The sequence below is a fragment of the Lagopus leucura genome, unplaced genomic scaffold (assembly GCF_019238085.1).
Source record: "Lagopus leucura isolate 7727_CA_CO unplaced genomic scaffold, USGS_WTPT01 Super-Scaffold_100002, whole genome shotgun sequence".
Classification (NCBI taxonomy): Eukaryota; Metazoa; Chordata; class Aves; order Galliformes; family Phasianidae; genus Lagopus; species Lagopus leucura.
This window is the reverse complement of record NW_024962263.1, coordinates 89,920,843-89,937,585: the sequence shown is the minus strand read 5'-3', so window position 1 is coordinate 89,937,585 and position 16,743 is coordinate 89,920,843. Positions and strand designations below refer to the sequence as shown.

Sequence of the window (16,743 nt, the reverse complement as noted above, 5' to 3'; positions counted from 1 at the left end):
TTTATTTTTGCTTTGTAACAATATTTTTCAACTCTCTCTCTCTTTCCAGTTCTGGTTGAAATATTAATCTTGTTTATTATTATTAGCCTTCCCTCTCTCTAATCTATTTAAATGCTTTCCTACATTTCTACTTCCTACAGCCCATTTCTCACTTGTAGATTTTCTGTTCTGCTGCACTGTGCTTTAACAGTGTCATTTATTTACTGCTCATTTATTTGTTTTAATTTCAAAGCCTTTCTCCTTTCTTGTTATGGTCTGTGTTCATGCATTGCTCCTTTCCTCCTGTTGAGGACAAGCATTTCTCTGCTTAGTTGGCTCCAAGACAGGCTGGATTAAGAACAATAATTCAATTTATTTTCTTTCTTTTGATTTCTTTTCTGGATTTTCAGTGTGGATGGAAAGTTTTTACTTTCTATTTCACTGCTTGCCAGCTGGAGGCTGGACATTGTAAGGAAAACAAACGTGTGGACTAATACTTATCCTTTCTCCCCCTAACTCTCCAGCAGATCCTATTTCCTTCCTGATAGCATTCATGCATGTATTTGTACAATGTCTGGTGCAGAGAGTATGGCTTTTTTGCAGATTATTTCCTAAGTATCACTGCTGCATTAGCAGTCATGTGGGACTCACACAACCTTGCTAAAAGAAGAGATGATTAAAGATTCATGTTCAAGGTCAGGGCAAATCTAGAAAGAAGAATGGAAGACTCTGAAAATAGGATGCTTCCATCCTGCTACAGGCAAAGCAAAGAGAGATAGCACCAGGGTTTGAAGGAATGAGGAATTGTACAAAAGAAGGACTGGAAACAAAAGACAAACCAAGATGCAATCTACATAGGATCCTGAACATATAGACTGTGAACCAAGATGTTGGGGAGCAATGTAGGGAAAAGAAAAAACAATTGGATTCTTTTCATTCTGTTTCCACACTCTCCATGACTTTTAAATCTTAGAATCATAGAATCATTAGGGTTGGAAAAGACCTCTAAGGCCATCTATTCCACTGCCCACTGTCTACCTACCAATATTACCCAATAAACCATGTTCCTAAACCCCAGAAGCAAATCTGTCTTGCTTCTGAACTCCACTTGGTCTTTTCTCTCTCTGAAAGCTCCTGGTCTAATGAGATCTCCTCTTGATCAGCACGTATTTCATTTCTTTCTTATTTTCATTTCTGATCATTCCCAATTTAACTCCCACAGCTGTTCCCATTCTCTTTTGTCTCTGCTGCATCCTAAGCTATGTGGCAAGAGGTGACAGTGTGATTATGAGAGCAGGGGGAGGGAGCCTGGATGGACTGAGGAGGTCACCAAGGACTGGAAAAACCTGATAAAATGCACACATAACAACAAGCATTGTCGCTTGGAAACCCCAAATGTTTCTGGAGGGCAGAGAAGCAGAGCAAACAAAGGCATTGGACCTCATTCCTGCTTGGGCCCTTGAGAACCTCAGTGACAGTCTCCAGGCACAAATAGTTGTACTGTGGGAATGCTACAGTACGGTGTTGGTGTTTTTCTGCTTAAAGTACTTTTCTCGGTACAAGTGTGTTAATTCTGAAGGACTCTGGGCAAGCCAGTGAAAATTCCATTATTTACCTATTCTCCCACTTTCATTATGACAGATATGAAGCTGTCCTACCATGGATGGAGGATGCCAGATGATTCCTATCATGAAAGCAGTGAGCCACACCAGACTGGCATGGATGCCTCAGCCTTGCTCTAAGTTTTGTGGCTCAACCCTATAGAGTAAGAAGGGACTCCCATGTCTGAATCATAAATTGTTCCTCCAATTAGCCCTGCAGATGTTGGAATAACAGATTGGATCTGAGTGAGAGGTAGAAGAAATTGCTGTGCGTGATGGGTTATTTCCTACGCACAAACACACCCAGCGCTGATTCCACATTATGGGCTGTCACTCCCCAAAACTTCAATTTGATGCAATCAGATGAAGTCAAAGCAAACACAGTCCCAGTATAAAACCTTTCGATGGTGCATCATCCCACACCGTGCGGGCTCTGAGGGTACAACAATCATGAAGGCTTTGCTTGTTGCCCTGCTGGTGGCAGTCCTGTGTGCCGAGCAAGGTAAGGTGGTACAGAGGCTGGGGCAGCCAGGTGGAGAGGATGGAAATGCCAGAAGAGAAGTTAGAGATAATACAAGAACAAGAGGATTTGACTGCTTTTGCTGCAATTTCTGAAGTCTTGGTAGTGCACTTTTTTCTTTGGTATTCCTTACTTCAAACAATATTTAGTGAGGCTGAGTCTTAGCCTCTGCTTGAGCTCTACCAAGGTGCTCATACCTCACAGAAGATGAGCTCACCACTTGTGTTTCCCTCACTCTTGAGTACTGTGCTCTGAGCATCTGAAGATACATACGTGAACTGAAAAATGCTAAGAGTTGAGGAGACCATCGAGCCTGTGAGAGTTTTTGGACAATGCTCTCAGCGTAGGGTTTGATTTTTGGGTGGTCCTATGCAGAGCCAGAAATTGGACTCAATGATCCTTGTGGGCCCCTTCCAACTCGAAATATTCTATGATTCTATGAGTTAAGCTGGGCTCACAGTTTTGCCTTCAGTTTTCTTTTTCTTCCTGAATGAAACTGCTGGAGTTGCTGATAAAGATAACTGGGCTAATGTTGAGGCTTCATCTTCTGCCAGTGTTTCACTTTATTTCCCACAATGGCACTGCAATTAAGAAACTGGGTTGCTGGCAGATATTTGAAAACCCAAGAGCTCTTTGTTCACAGCTTTGATGAGCTTTCTTAAATGCCTCACAGTGAGCGTATTTGTAATGGGATCCACAATATGTTGTGCTTGGCCTCTTTCAAAAGCAGATACAAATATGACTTGATAACTGTCTTGAGATAACAAAAAAAAAACCCCACAACAACAACAACAGTTGCTCTCCCTGCATGTTTATAATCCCAAGGAGTACTTCAAGCCTTTTTGCACTGCTAAGGCTATTTCTGTCTGCATTTGCAAAACTAGAGCTAATGGAGGGTGGAGGCCAAACATAGGCAAGACTTCACAACAACTACAGTGTTTTAAGTGGTTTCCTGTCTTACATTAGTGAAAGCATGAGTGCATTTCAGTTGCTTTTGCACATGCACTGGAATCTCAGCTCTGAAGGAATTGTTTTTGAATAGCTATGTGTGATTTATCAGAGGAACAGATCAAGGAGGACTACATGGAGTGAAAAATCTGGTAACATATGGGTCAAACAGAAAGTCTGGAATTGCTATTGCATGGTATACAAAGGATATCAATCCACAGCCTGAGTCAGGGGACCTCCAGAGAGGAAGGTGGGAGGCTTCATCCAAATGACAGAGAAACACTCAGTGTTGATGTGTCAATTTAAAAGGAAGTTGAAAGAGCACCTGGATTGGTTTCAGAATAAGGTGATTGGTTGTTTGGTGAGGTTCCAAGCTCCAGATCTGTATGCAAGGCACCTGAGCTCTGTGCAGCAAAGAAAGTAGCTTTTTCTTCTCTTACCTGAGGGAGTTAGGGCATAAAATGGCTTTTTTTCTCTTTTATAGTTGCTTCTGGAGTTGTCTAACCAAATGTTATGGGCAGGTTCAAATTTAGGGATGTTGATAGAATCAACTGAGTAAGTGGGCTTCAGAGAATAGTGGAAGGAGATTACAAAAAACAGGTTCAAAATCAATTGAAAGGAGCTGCTCTGTGCAGAAATAAGGACGTGAAAAAGCCAAAAAGAGCTGAAGTAAGGAAATGTTTATCTAAATGAAAACCCTCTCTGAGTTGGCAGTTCATCACCTTTGATTAGGAACCCTCAATCATTGAGGTTTTGCTGTGCAGGTTCTTGTGGTCACCATTCTGGAGGTGTTCAAGAAAAGGGGAGATGTGGGACTGAGTGGCATGGTTTAGTGGACATGGTGAGGAAGGGTTGGTGATTGGATTTGATGATCTTAGTGGCCTTTTCCAACTTTTCTACGATTCTGTAATTCTAACCATTGGTGGCAGTGGAGCAGGCTGTCTTTGATAACTGTTTGACTGCCTCCTACGCCTCTGACCAGAAATGTAAGGAAAATGTCATGGGACTCTGAACAGGATGGGAACCATTTTTCCACTCCCAGCAATTGCGAACCAACCTCCAGGGAACGCAATGGCACGTGCCTGTGTTTCTTGCTTGGCCAGGTGTCAAGCTTGGAAATTTGAATCAATTCACAACAGTTTTGTTCAGAAATAGATATCCTTCCACCTCCTGTCTTTGTAATAGCCCTTGCTGAGACCTGTTTATAATGTCACCGAGGACGTGCTGTTCGAGGCAATGGTAGAAATAATCGCTCCATTGTTCAGAGCAACCTCTCCCAGGGAACTCCCTTTAACGTGACTCTGCTTAGTAATTTAGCCCACAGAGGTATCATAGGCTTTAATTAATTCGTGCCTGTACAATGTTTTGCAGATGCACTCTGAAAATACTAAAAAAAACCCTAAGCTCTCAGCTGAGAATGGCACCAGTTTATCCTCTCCTTGCCCAAACTGTGCTATGCTAAACTGTACTGACTTCTCCTTCTGCAGATTGGATGCCAACCAGACCAGCATAAAACATGGGAGAGATGGAGCTTAGTCTGCAGGAAAAGTCACAGCAGAGCACTGCTGAGGCTGAAAAATGTGTTTTCGGATTTAATCACCAAAAATCTAAAGTAAAGAGAGAAAACTTGTTTTCTTCTGTTTGCTTGCCTTTTCAGCTTCATTAATCAAAACCAACCTCTTATTTCACTTGCCGTGAAGAAGCATTTGTAACACGTACTTTTTATTTTCCAATAAAGGACGTAGCTTTTGACACTTTCTTCCCAGGAGGGCATTGCTAAAACCACTGATGTGTGTCATGTATGCTCTATTCAGCTTCCTCCTTGTTTTGCTACGTATGCGAAAATGAGCACTCCAACTGGAACTGTCTTAAAACCTACAAGTGTGAAGACCACGAGAAATACTGTACAACCACATACAGTGCTGCTGATCTTGGTGAGTACTAGTAACACCTCAAGAACTATGTCTTTTATCTCCAAGGACAGCGATGGGCAATTACTTCTTCAGGGCAGTAGTTGCTCTTATTGGAAAGAGTTGATCACAAAGGCTTGAGGCTCACATCATATGATGTGGAACACAGGTATTTTCATGAGCAGACCTCATGATCTGGAAGCTCATACCCATGCTTTGTGACATAGGATGGAAAGGGGTTAGTCATAAGGAATGTAGTTTTAGAAATCAAATATGTGTTGACAGTGATTTTTTGCTGTCCTGCATGAAGCATGGCATGGATTTCTATCAAGGTCTTTCTAGTGTTGTGCACTTGAGCCAGGTTGTGTGAACTCTCACCCAGTACTCATCAAATCTGCTGATCTCTGATATTCCTGCACTGCAAGTTAAATGCAGAGCATTATACTCCTCCCATTTTCCTCTGGTCAGGACTTGCAGGGGAATCTTACTTCACAGCTCTCCTTTCTTGTCTGTTTTTCATCCAGGCAAAGACATGGGATATCGCATAACCAAGAAATGTTCTGCAGACTGTCCTGAGACCAACACAGACTTTGGCATCGTGGCCATTGCCACCAAGTGCTGCAAGACCTCCCTGTGCAATTTCAGTGGTGCCAACAGTGTGAAATTGAGCTATGCTGTGATGTTCCTGGGAACGGTCGCCAGTTTGATCTGCGTCATTAGGGCAGGACTGTGATGAGGGTTGAGGGTGGGAGAAGATGTGATGACCCAAAGGCCTACATATGCTCTTGCCAAATAGATTAAACAACGTCTTTTGTCAAGTGTCTCCATCAAGGTCTATGCTATTCTGCTTTTTTTCCAACACTTCTTTTTCAGATCTGACCCACAAAATGGCATGGCAGTATAGCTCCTTTTTTTTTTTTTTTTTTTTTCCCCTGATTGTTTTGTACTAATTTTCCCTGAGAAAGCTATTTTGTTTGCACATATGTGACAATTGTCAGACAAAATAAAGATTTATGTTATTCTAGAGTGTGTTTGATATATCCACACTAAGCTCAGCCTGAGAAAACAGCTCTGCCAGAAAGGGCTGCAGCTTGAATCTCTACATCACATCAAATTCCTTTTATTTTTTTAGTGTCTGGGAGTACTCTCTTGGCTGCCTTTCTTCATTGACTCAATTGCATCCAGCAGCTCAAGAAAGACACTCCATAAAGCCACATGTTCTGCCTGATCACTCAGAGCTGATGAATGAAGGTGTCAATGTGGAAAGGTCAAAGCCATTTGTGTTGTTCCCACTGCAGGCTGGCACTTGTAGCTGCAGAGAGAACTGCTTTGTGCCTACAGGCACTTGGGAGTGGGGGCTTGGCAAGTTGCACTCTTGGCAGTGCTAAGAAGTCTTCATGTGATCGCTGCAATGTGGATGATTTCACCTCTTAAATGGGTCTAAGTACTTTCTCAAGATGCTGGGGATGTTCAAGATAAGGACAGTGCTTTAGAGTTCTCCTCATTGAGAGGTGGCCTCTGTGCCAGCTTGGAGAAGATGATGGTTGGGTACTTTAGGAAAAATTTCTCCTCTGAAAGCATGGTGAGATATTGGCACGGGCTGCCCAGAGAAATACTGGAGTCACCACCCCTGGGGGTTTTCCAGAAACATGGAGATGTGGCACTGAGGCACATGGTATAGTGGACATGATGGGAATGGGTTGAAGATTGGACTTGATAATCCTAGAGGTCTTGTGCAGCCTTCATGATTCTATGATTCTAAATGATTGCTCATGACAACGGGATGTGAATTGGGCAGAAAGAGCTTGGAGAGGTGGTGATGCCTGATCAGATGGTGTGATCTCTTTCACTGCTGTATTTTGAGGCTTGGGAATGAGAGAGATGGAGATCCCAGAAGAGTTCTTGGAGAGCAAAGCTCTAAGATAATGGAGATGGTCAAAGGACCTGCATTCCTGGAGCAAGAAGGTGCATAATTCCTGGTGGAACACCATGCAGGAGCTACATTTTAGGAAAGCTTAAGTAAAAGTAACACCTGGAAAAAACTCCTGTTTGCAGCCCAGCTGGGTTAGGGAGTTCTGCTCCATCAGTGCTCGAGGCAAACTGCTAAGGGCATGAACTTCTACAGCACAGTGAGAAACCACAGTGCTGGCTGAAGGCTGTGAAAGGCTTAGTCACTCTGTAAAGATTTATTTTCTGGGCAACGAGGGTGTCGTGGCATTCCTTGGAATATGAGATGGACCAGCTGAAATGTTGTGGCATTTCTTTTTGGAAAGAGAAAAAGAAACTTGGCTTTTGTGCTTCTCTTTAATTGCTTTCACCATCACTTTTCCTGTATACTAACCGCATTCATTTCTGAAATTATTCTTAAGGCTTTGGGCCAACTGGAAAATCTATAAACAACATTTGAATTAGGCACCATGATTAACTTTAAAATTCATCTTTCATTTCATGAAAAAATAAATGTTTTCACCAAAATAAAGAAATTATTCATCCTTCTCCTGAGGCGACCTCAACTAGATTTAGAACAAGATAAGTAAAACAAGACAAGCAAAAGACACATCCCCCTCACTCTCATTTAAATCCCTTGTTTCTCTTTCCAAAATGTTCTGGAATTTCATAACATCTAACCCCTTGTAAGCTGTAATATTCTCTTCTCGTTTGCCTGGGTCCATCTGGTGACCTCTTTCTATCCGCTTGGATTCTTTTCAATCTATTTCACCTGGTATTGATAAGAGTTGAAGATAGCATTAACATCAGAGACGCACATGGGGCCAGTTACAGGAGCATACAAAAACCCTGCAGTACCTCTTTAAAAAATACATTCTCTCCATCTCCAGATCTCAGCAGCTTGCAGGAGACAAGACATATTTTGGTTTTTGCTTAGATGAAACTACAAGGGAGGGAAGAAAAAAAGTGCCTGGCAGATCTGCTATTTCTGTACCTGTTAATGGATGCTGCTGGCTGAAATAAAACTGAATGTGGGCTGCCTCTGCAGTGCAATGTACAGGCTGCAGAATGACATTGCCTGGTGGCTGGAGCACCCTTCTCTGCTGTTACCTCGAATAGTCTGCAGTAAAAGTTCATTTGCCAATAAAGATGTATGAAATCTCTTCTGGATTGGAGATAACAAACTATTTCAAGGAAAAGAGAGCTGCAGTCCCTGGTATAAAGGGTGCAAGCTTCTATTTTCTTCCTGCCTGGTACATTACGAAGGCATTGGCTTTCCAAGGCCAAACAACACTCCTCCTTTGAGCTTTCTTGGTTAATTGCTGCCTCTGTTCCAGCTGAGTTTCATGCCCTACCGATTGAGAAAGCAGAAATTTCCTCACCTTAGTCACGTAAGTTTCCATACTAGGAATATTTCTACATTCAATTTACAAGACACTGGAAAGACTTACAACACCTGAAGAACTGGACATGCCTTTCCAATGAGATAATGATTGGAGGTGGGTCCTACTGGAAGCTCAACTATCTAGTGGGAGGTGGAAATCTAAGCAGTTTTGAGACCAAGAAAAAAAGAAAATACAACAGATGGAGAGCAGCAAGGGGCAGAGTCCCTGACAGAAGCCTGGGGCACACAGGTTGCTCTCAGTGTCACGTGCAAAGGACCCAGCTGGATCATTTTTGGGACTGTGCCTCCATCCCAATGGTTAGATGGCAGAAAGACAACAGTGGGAGGAAAAGGCAACAGAGATGAGAAGAAAATGAAGAATGATCTGATTTTGTACAGGGAGAGAGGTTGAAACGTGGTAAAAATGGAGGAATAAAGAGCAGCGTATAGAAACCCAAGGGAGTATTTCTGTCAGGCGTTTAGAATAATACTGGTTGGCTATCACTCTTTTTTTCTGAAGACTTAATGAGTTGAGAACATTGATCAGGCAGCCCCTCACTCTCCATGATTTCAGTGTTTTGTCTGCTTTTGTTTTTTTTCTCCCTGACATTTGTTTTTTTGCAATTCGTGAGAAAATTCACAGCTTGCTCAATGTGATGGGGGTGGATGTTATTTTTATTTTCTAATTTAGGTGGTCATTTTCATTGCCTAGTGGAATTTATTTTCCAATAAGAGAATATCTTCCCTCATATAAAATATCCACTTTTTTGAACAGAAACGTTTAGGATTTTGAACAGCAGTATTGAAAAGACTCACAGAAAATTATATCTGGTCCCCTATGAAATGCAGTGGAAGGAGATTGCTCTTGTGATCTAGCTGTATTGAGAATCCTGAGAGACATTTTGAAGACGTTTCAATCCCAATTTCAATTTCAAATTCAATACATTTCCATATGCATTAAAACAGTGTGTGAGGATGGGATCCTGGAGGATGCAGCCTTTGCTGAGAGCCTGGAAAGGCGAGCGCTCTCTTCTCACATGGACTCTGTTTTGTTTTTGTGTGCTGCTCTTCCTCCACTTATCCAGAATTAGAAACTGTTGCATACTTGGTACCAGATGAGTAAACCAGATTGTGAAATAACTCAGAAAAGAACTGGGGAGGGGGGGGGGGGGTAGGAGAGAACATACGCTTGTTTAGATTTCCAACAAAGCATATTTCCCCATACAAGCACTGACACGTTACTCTCAATCACTCATCATCTGACACACTGCAACACCATAGTTATTATCCTAGCACAAAAGCAAACACTGCAGAGGTATAAAAACTGCCCTGCGTGCGCTCTGCTTATTTTGGAGGCTGCGAGAACTATAAAGGATGAAGGCTTCTCTTCTTGTCGTGCTCGTCGTTGCCCTGTGCACGGAGAGCGGTGAGTCGCCAAGGGTTGTTTGGTGCGAGCAAAAGGCCAGAGCTGGGGCAAGTCTTTGACATTGCAGGCTGAGGAAAGGATTTTGCAGCACAAATGGTAATGCTGAAGCTCATTATGCTCTATTCCATTCTTCAGGATAAGAACAGCCGATCCTTTCTGTGGGCTGCTGCTTTCCTACCAGGAGAAGTCACAGAACCACAGAACCATTTGAGTTGGAAGGGATCTTTAAAGGTCACCTAGTCCAACTCCCTTGCAATCAACAGGGACATATACAGCTAGATCAGATGCTTAGAGCCTGGTCCCAGCTGAAATGATGCTGAGGAGCTGAAGTGGGGGTTGAGATACTCTCACACCTGACACCTTCCAACCCACTCCAACATTTGGAGTGGCTCTATGTAGAGATCTGCGAGCCATGAGTCTCAGTGGAGCTCCATGAGAAGGGGACTTAATTGAGGATTATACAGAACTGGAAGTGGTAATATAGAATCATTGGCAATACGGAATCATTGAATCATAGAATCGTTTGAGTTGAAAGGGACCTTTAAAAGTCATCTAGTCCAGTTCCCCTGCAATGAACGGGGACACCTACAGCTCTGTCAGAGTGCTTAGAGCCCTCTCGAGCCTGACAAATATTTCCAACAAGGCTGCAAATTTGACCTATAAGAAAATATAGCCTGACTTTTTTTTTCTTGCTTATTTATTGTTTGCAATTGCAAACCTTAATCACCTAACTTGATAGAGATGTTTGTGCTGCAAGAAGATGCAGCTCTGTCTCCCATCTCTTTCCTGCAACTCCTTTGTCAGTGCTTATCCCAGGTTTGGGATGGAGACACAGGGTCCGTCCTCATTCTGATAACTTTTCCTTTTTAATCTGAACATCCCTCTGACTACTTCAGGGGAAATATTTGATTTTGTCAGCTCAGATGGCTTTTGCCCTATTCTAAACCTAGAATAAATCTAATCTTTCTCTGACTCAGTTGTAGAGCTAGAGAATACCTGCAAATTACCATCAATTTTAGTCCCCACCTAGCAGAGCACTAAGACTCATAGTTAATTTGAAGCTGTAAATGTTTATACTATGGGACTTCACAGGCTTTAAACTTGGCATGTACTCAATGGGGTTGAGAAACTCAAGGGCAATAAAGCCAATCCCTTCCTGCAGCTTATCAACTATAATCATATTTTTTAAAAAGATCACATGATGAGATGGCAAACTCACTAAAGGAGTTGATGAAAATTAAAACATAGGCAGCATCACTTTGCTGTGCAATGTAGCCAGAAGGCTGGTAGCTGTTACAATTAATCTCAAACTTGAATGATTTTAACGGTGCAAATTCTGCATCTGCCAGAACCTGTACTTTCTAATGCCTTACAAATGTTAATTGTTTATCCATGTGGCTCAAATTATTCACATGACAATCTTCATTGTAGAATACACCATTTCATTTAGAGCAGAGATCATTCTTGCTAGATGCAGGAAGGTTACCTTCAAGGTAGCCACATGCCTCCAGAGTCATCTTTAGTAGAATCATAGAATACCCTGAGTTGGAAGGGACCCATAGGGATCATCAAGCCCAACTCCTCATTCCACACAGGGCCACCCAAAAATCAGTAGATACATATTGGGAGAGAAACCTTACAAAAGGGTAGTTGGCAAAATCGCTTGCTTTCTCCCTCCCATGGCAACAGGACTCTTAAATTACTAGCATTGTCAATCTGGGATGAAAGAAGATTTGGGCATCCAACAAGCTCCACAGTTTCCTGCATAGATCCAGAAAGTTTCTCTTCATTGTGATTAAAGCACAAAATGTATAACATGTCTAGAAAACCGAGACTGAGGACTCTGCTCTAGTGTATGGCTATCAAGGTGGAAAGGGTGGTTCCCAGTGGGGTGGAGCAGATATGTGCCTGGTTGCGAGTTGCACAAGAGAAGTGAGCAAGGCAACACAAGGGTTGAGCTTGGGAAAGGAGAGAGATGGTATCTAAGACACTGCAAGCCCAGCTACCCAAATTTTGTGTCCTCTGCTAGGTGCTCATCATCAAGAGATAAAAGGAGGGTAGAATATGTGAGGACTAGAGGCCACAAGAGGAAAGTGAAGGTCAGCGCTGAGTGGCTATGGGAAGGGAAAACGGGTTGTTAGCTGCAGTATGGTGAGGAAGCAGCTTCCACAGAGGCAGAGACAGATGGATACTTCTTCCCTAAAATTCATTTTTGTGGTTTCCTATGAGATACAGTGCATGCTCCACTCACTTGGGTTAATGGTAGGAAGTGGAGATTCTGTTTGGGTCAGACAGATTTATTTGACCCCTGTTTGGCTCGAACAAGGGCAGAAATGCAGTTAGGACATTTCTGGCAAAGGTACCAAGAAGGGCAAAGGATCTTGGGCAAGAGAGAAGAAGGATGGAGGAAAAGAAGAGCAGGGAAACAAAGCTAAGGGAGATTGCTGGCACAAGAATAAGATGGATATTAACTGGTCACAGACAGGGATAGCCTGAGAATGAGAAGAATGAGACTAATCCCCTTTGGGTGGCATTACTGCAGGAGTGTTTGCTCCAGATAAACAGATGAGCAGGAAATTCCTGTTATCATGCAGAGAAACCTTCCCTAAGGATCTCTTTGCCATGAATGACTGCTTTAGCTTACTTGAGCACAAGCTGTTTTCATTCATTCCTATTAGCACAACACTTTGCAGATGCACTGTGTTACAGATGTACCAAATTTGTAGTATTAGTGAGTCTTTACCCTTGGACAGCTAAAAAAGGAATGTGCTGCAGCTGAGGAGCTGGTTTGCTGAGTCATGTCATCCACAGAGCCAGGATTGCTTCCCAGTGCAGGAAAGTTGCAAGAATGAATTCATCAGATGCAAGCATCCCTCTTCCCACTAAACACTGAGGTGGAGAGCTACATGGCCTGTCTCTTATTTGAGATAGGTTGTGGGAGCATGAGGAAAAAAATCACACTCAGTATGACCAGGGGACTTACTCTCAAATCTCTCTTCCTTTTAGTATTCAAGATTTTTAAAAGAATTCAGCGTTGGTCCACCTGTCTGTTCTGAGAAAGGATGTATAGGCCAGGACTTTTCAGATAACTTGACAGGGATACAAAAGAGAGTGGACAGGAATCAGCTGGTTTCTTTTCATAAAACAGCTATTAGCCAGCAAAAAGAGATGGGGAGAGGTGTTAGAAATTGGGTTAGAAAGAGACCACAAAAGCCACATGCTTCTAGTAGTAGTAGACTGGGGAACTCTTTCCAACAAACATTTGTGATGCAAGAAGTTTAAATGGATTCAAGTGAGACTCAAGTATCCAGAAGGGACGTCCCTAGAAGATTACTAAATAAGCAAACCACAAGAATTAGAACTTAAAGCAATTTTGGTCCCAAAGAGCAATTTTGGTCCAAATTTGGATGCCTCCTGTGACTGTTGACAGATCTTCAGTCTGGACTAGCACCGCCAGTTTTGTGTTCCTATGAATATTTCTAGAGATGAGTGATGGATGTTTGTGTGCTTCTCTTGCAGCTTTCTCCTTGACATGTTTCTCGTGCAAAGATGCAACTTCCAACATGCACTGTCTCAGTACAACCACGTGTGCTGACCATGAGAAGTACTGCCTAACGACATATTCTACTAAGGGATTCGGTGAGTGTGAAGCTTTTTCTAGGGCTCTCTTGACAAAAGAGGTTCAAGATTAGGCTGACTACAGGTGCCCTCCCATCAGGAGATGTGACAGAAGAGTTAGAAGGATCATGTCACAAAGACATCAAACATTACTTCAGGTGTGAACTCAGCTAATTCATTTCTGTCACAATATATCATAACAATGAGTGTAAAACACACCCAGGAGAGGGAAATAATGGAAAAGAGAAGATTTATTTGCACAACAACCTTGTCTAATCTGTAGATATATCGACAGTGTTGGAACTAGAAAAGACCAGGTGCTGTGGAAGGGACAAAGCCAAGGCAAGATGATGACGACATCTTCATAGAATCGTGGAACCACAGAGAATCATAGAATGGCTTGGATCAGAAGGGACCTCAAAGATCATCTAGTTCCAACACCCTTCCATAGATATGTTTGCCAACTGCTAAATCAGGCACTAAACCTGGGCCCTATCCAACCTGGCTTTGAACATTTCCAGAAATGGGGCAATCTTGCACTAAACAAATGCATTAGATCTCTGAACTCATGCTTCAGGTTCCATTCAGCTGGGCCTGAACATGGCACAGGAGCCTTAAAGTCAAGGGATGGTCACCATAGGTTACCTATAAACAAATAAATGATGCAGTGTGCCAAAGCCCAAAGGAAAACCATCAGCATTCAGTATAGAACAGTACATTCCCCAGTGCATATTGTGCAGATATTTTATCACTTATTAAAAAAACCTGACTTTTCCCCTTGTTCTCTCTCTCCCACTTCAGGCGATGACCGTCAGCAAAGTATTACCAAGAGATGTGCTGCATTTTGCCCAACAATTGACCTGAATATAGGGATTGCAGGTGTTGCCACTAACTGCTGCCAGACTTCCTTGTGCAACATCAGTGGGGCCAGCAGTGTGAAAACCAGTTACACCATGATAGCTGTGGGTGTCTTGGCCAGTCTTGCCTGCATCCTCCGCCTGGGGTTCTAAATGGGATGGGAGGAAAGGAGCTACGTGGCCTTGCACTGCAAGAGTTCAGTATCTCATCTGTACAGAAGTTTCTGCCAGGGTGAATGCCATCTTGTCTCTTCAACCTGGTGTGTCACATCCCATCAGTAAATATTTTTACTCTTTCCATGCTCTGACGGCCATGCACAAGAGCATGACCCTACCTCAGAATGGTGTTTGGAACACCATGTATGCTCTTTACCATACACAGAGTACCATACAGGCACCATCTCTCCTACTACACAACTTTGTAACTCCATTCATTTTTCCCCTTCATTTTGGCCCTACCATTCTCCTGTGCCATTTTTCCCTTTATACCATTTTCTCCCGTTTGATATTAGATTTGTTAAACAGAAGCTGGGCACAATAAAGTATTATTTTAGTCTGTTGTGTGAGTGTGTGGTTTGGCATATAGGGTGCAGTGGTTGGGTGCACCCACATTACCAGCAACAAGTTTGACTGCAAGTTGAATGGAAATAACACTGAAATATATTCCATTCACTTTGCATTCACTTTGGGAAGCCTCTTCTAAGGTTTTCCTTCAATGTGTTGTTTTCTTTTCTTTTCTTTTTTTTTTTTTTTTTTTGTACTGGTAGAAGTGTCATTTTGTAAGTCTATTTCAGAGTAAACTCAATTCTATTTAACTTGCTTTCAATTTCTCTTCTGGGTCAGCTGGCGGAAAGTAAATGGCTGCTGAGCTCTTCAGCAGGCAAACAGAGGGGACAAGGTAGGACTGAAAATGAAGAGATCTCGAGCATTAAATTTTTCTTAAAATGATTTAAGAAATCACTTCTTCTAGTAGAAGTTGCTTTATAAGCATTACGGATTATCTTGAAAAGAAAGAAAAGTAACTAGAGTGGTGCTTAAAGGAAACTCATCAGAAAAAAACAGGTGGTTTCTACCCTGTGTGTGCTGGAGTGTTTAGCAAATATTAACTCTGAGGACAAATCTCTTATGTTTGCTAGTCAAGTTTTCTACCTGTGCTAAAATTGAAGGAACTTATTCCCCTTTGCTGACCTTCCTTGTGGATAATAGCTGTGAATAAGAGAGTTGCTCACTGAAACTCTTTCAGAGTGAATCACTCAATGCTGAAATGCTTTCTCCTGAGCTGGAGAAGCTTTCCATTAGGATTACTCCATCAAAGATCTCCCAGGGTAATTAGCTGGGTGCAGCTCACCCAGCTGGTTCTGTCTCCATAGACTCACCACACAGGGAGAGCAGCTGTACATGTTGCTCACTCAATTGGGACTTGCTGAGAACAGAGGAATGGCAATAGTGACAAATATCTGGATCTTTATAACAGGTTTGCAAAGGAAATGTGGTCTTACAGCCCCAGCTTACTGAACCTGCTCCTGTCCCTTTTTGTCCATCCTTCCTCCCTTCCGTATCTGACTACATACTCTCTAGCTATTTCCTAGTCTTCCTTCTTCATCCAATGCCAGCCTGGACTTTGCTTCCAATATTTATTTTCTATCTAGAGATTCATCTCACTTTTTTTTCTCCTTGGTGCAAATCCAAGGTTGGCCAAGGATAATTCATCTTTAGCCATAAGAGTCTTTGCTGTTCCTATGTTCCTATGTTTTCTACTGCACTGCCATTCTTCAACTGAGCTGGCTCCTGCTTTCTATCCAATCTACTGCCTTTACCTTTCTTTCCCTCCTGCTAAATTTAAAGATACTTCTGTGGCATACACATCTGAACATCTTGAACAAGCCAAGAACTTCTGTGACCACACTCTGCCCTCAAATGGCCATGCTCTGCCCCCAAACCTGATCATATGGTTGTGAAAATCAGACTGAAGTAGTCTCCAGTCTTTGCTATCCCCAGCCTTAGGATTTCTTAGGGACAAAGTTAGTTGGCACAGGCCAAGATCAGCCTGGACAGTAATAGTGACTGCACTGATTACAGGACACGTCTTGTCCTGGTGAACTTGGGAATATAAACCTGTTCTTGGCATCAAGGTTTAAAAGAAGGTAGTGTTCTATGCTACCTGAGCTTGGAAGGTGTCTCTGTTTTGGGTTCAGAGGAAGGCTGGGACCTCAAAGAAAAATGTGTGGGCAAAAGATCTGAAGTCACATCACAGAGCCTGCTTCTGCCATGCAGGACTTCATGCAAGATTGCATTTTTGATGGGTTAGTGCTTGGACTAGATGATCATAGTGGTCTTTTCAATCTTAATGATTCTGCAATTCTATGATCTGTGTTCTGCTTATGGCTGTTGCATGGAGGAGTTATGGACAGCACTGGGAAGCCAGAATCCTGTCCCAAAGGGAGCAGCTCCACTTGTGGGCCCCAGCCTGCCTTCATCTCACCTTGTTTCTCCCTGTTCTTTACTATGAGATTGGTAAGGTGCTAGAACAGGCTGCCCAGAGGGGTTGTGGAT

The 16,743-nt window shown here is 42.6% G+C and overlaps 2 protein-coding genes across 2 annotated transcripts; both read left to right on the top strand.

Annotated features, from left to right (window-relative positions):
• Positions 1-1,943: 1,943 nt before the first annotated feature.
• Positions 1,944-5,691, top strand: LOC122178752 (lymphocyte antigen 6E-like). The gene is made up of 3 exons (XM_042869153.1): positions 1,944-2,082; positions 4,863-4,982; positions 5,483-5,691. The coding sequence occupies exons 1-3, from the start codon at positions 1,944-1,946 to the stop codon at positions 5,689-5,691; spliced, it is 468 nt and encodes a 155-aa protein (XP_042725087.1).
• Positions 5,692-9,593: 3,902 nt separating this feature from the next.
• Positions 9,594-14,746, top strand: LOC122178756 (lymphocyte antigen 6E-like). Its single transcript, XM_042869156.1, has 3 exons — positions 9,594-9,715; positions 13,235-13,354; positions 14,135-14,746. Exons 1-3 carry the CDS (start codon positions 9,664-9,666, stop codon positions 14,341-14,343), a joined length of 381 nt encoding a protein of 126 aa, XP_042725090.1. The 5' UTR covers positions 9,594-9,663; the 3' UTR covers positions 14,344-14,746.
• The last annotated feature ends 1,997 nt before the right edge of the window (positions 14,747-16,743 follow it).

Bases quoted from the DNA above. Each gene is read 5' to 3' on its own strand.
- LOC122178752 (XM_042869153.1), top strand. From the start codon at position 1,944: ATGAAGTCAAAGCAAACACAGTCCCAGTATAAAACCTTTCGATGGTGC. The intron at 2,083-4,862 runs GTAAGGTGGTAC...TGCTCTATTCAG, and splicing joins AGTCCTGTGTGCCGAGCAAG to CTTCCTCCTTGTTTTGCTAC. The intron at 4,983-5,482 runs GTGAGTACTAGT...TTTTTCATCCAG, and splicing joins ATACAGTGCTGCTGATCTTG to GCAAAGACATGGGATATCGC.
- LOC122178756 (XM_042869156.1), top strand. From the start codon at position 9,664: ATGAAGGCTTCTCTTCTTGTCGTGCTCGTCGTTGCCCTGTGCACGGAG. The intron at 9,716-13,234 runs GTGAGTCGCCAA...CTTCTCTTGCAG, and splicing joins TGCCCTGTGCACGGAGAGCG to CTTTCTCCTTGACATGTTTC. The intron at 13,355-14,134 runs GTGAGTGTGAAG...CTCCCACTTCAG, and splicing joins ATATTCTACTAAGGGATTCG to GCGATGACCGTCAGCAAAGT.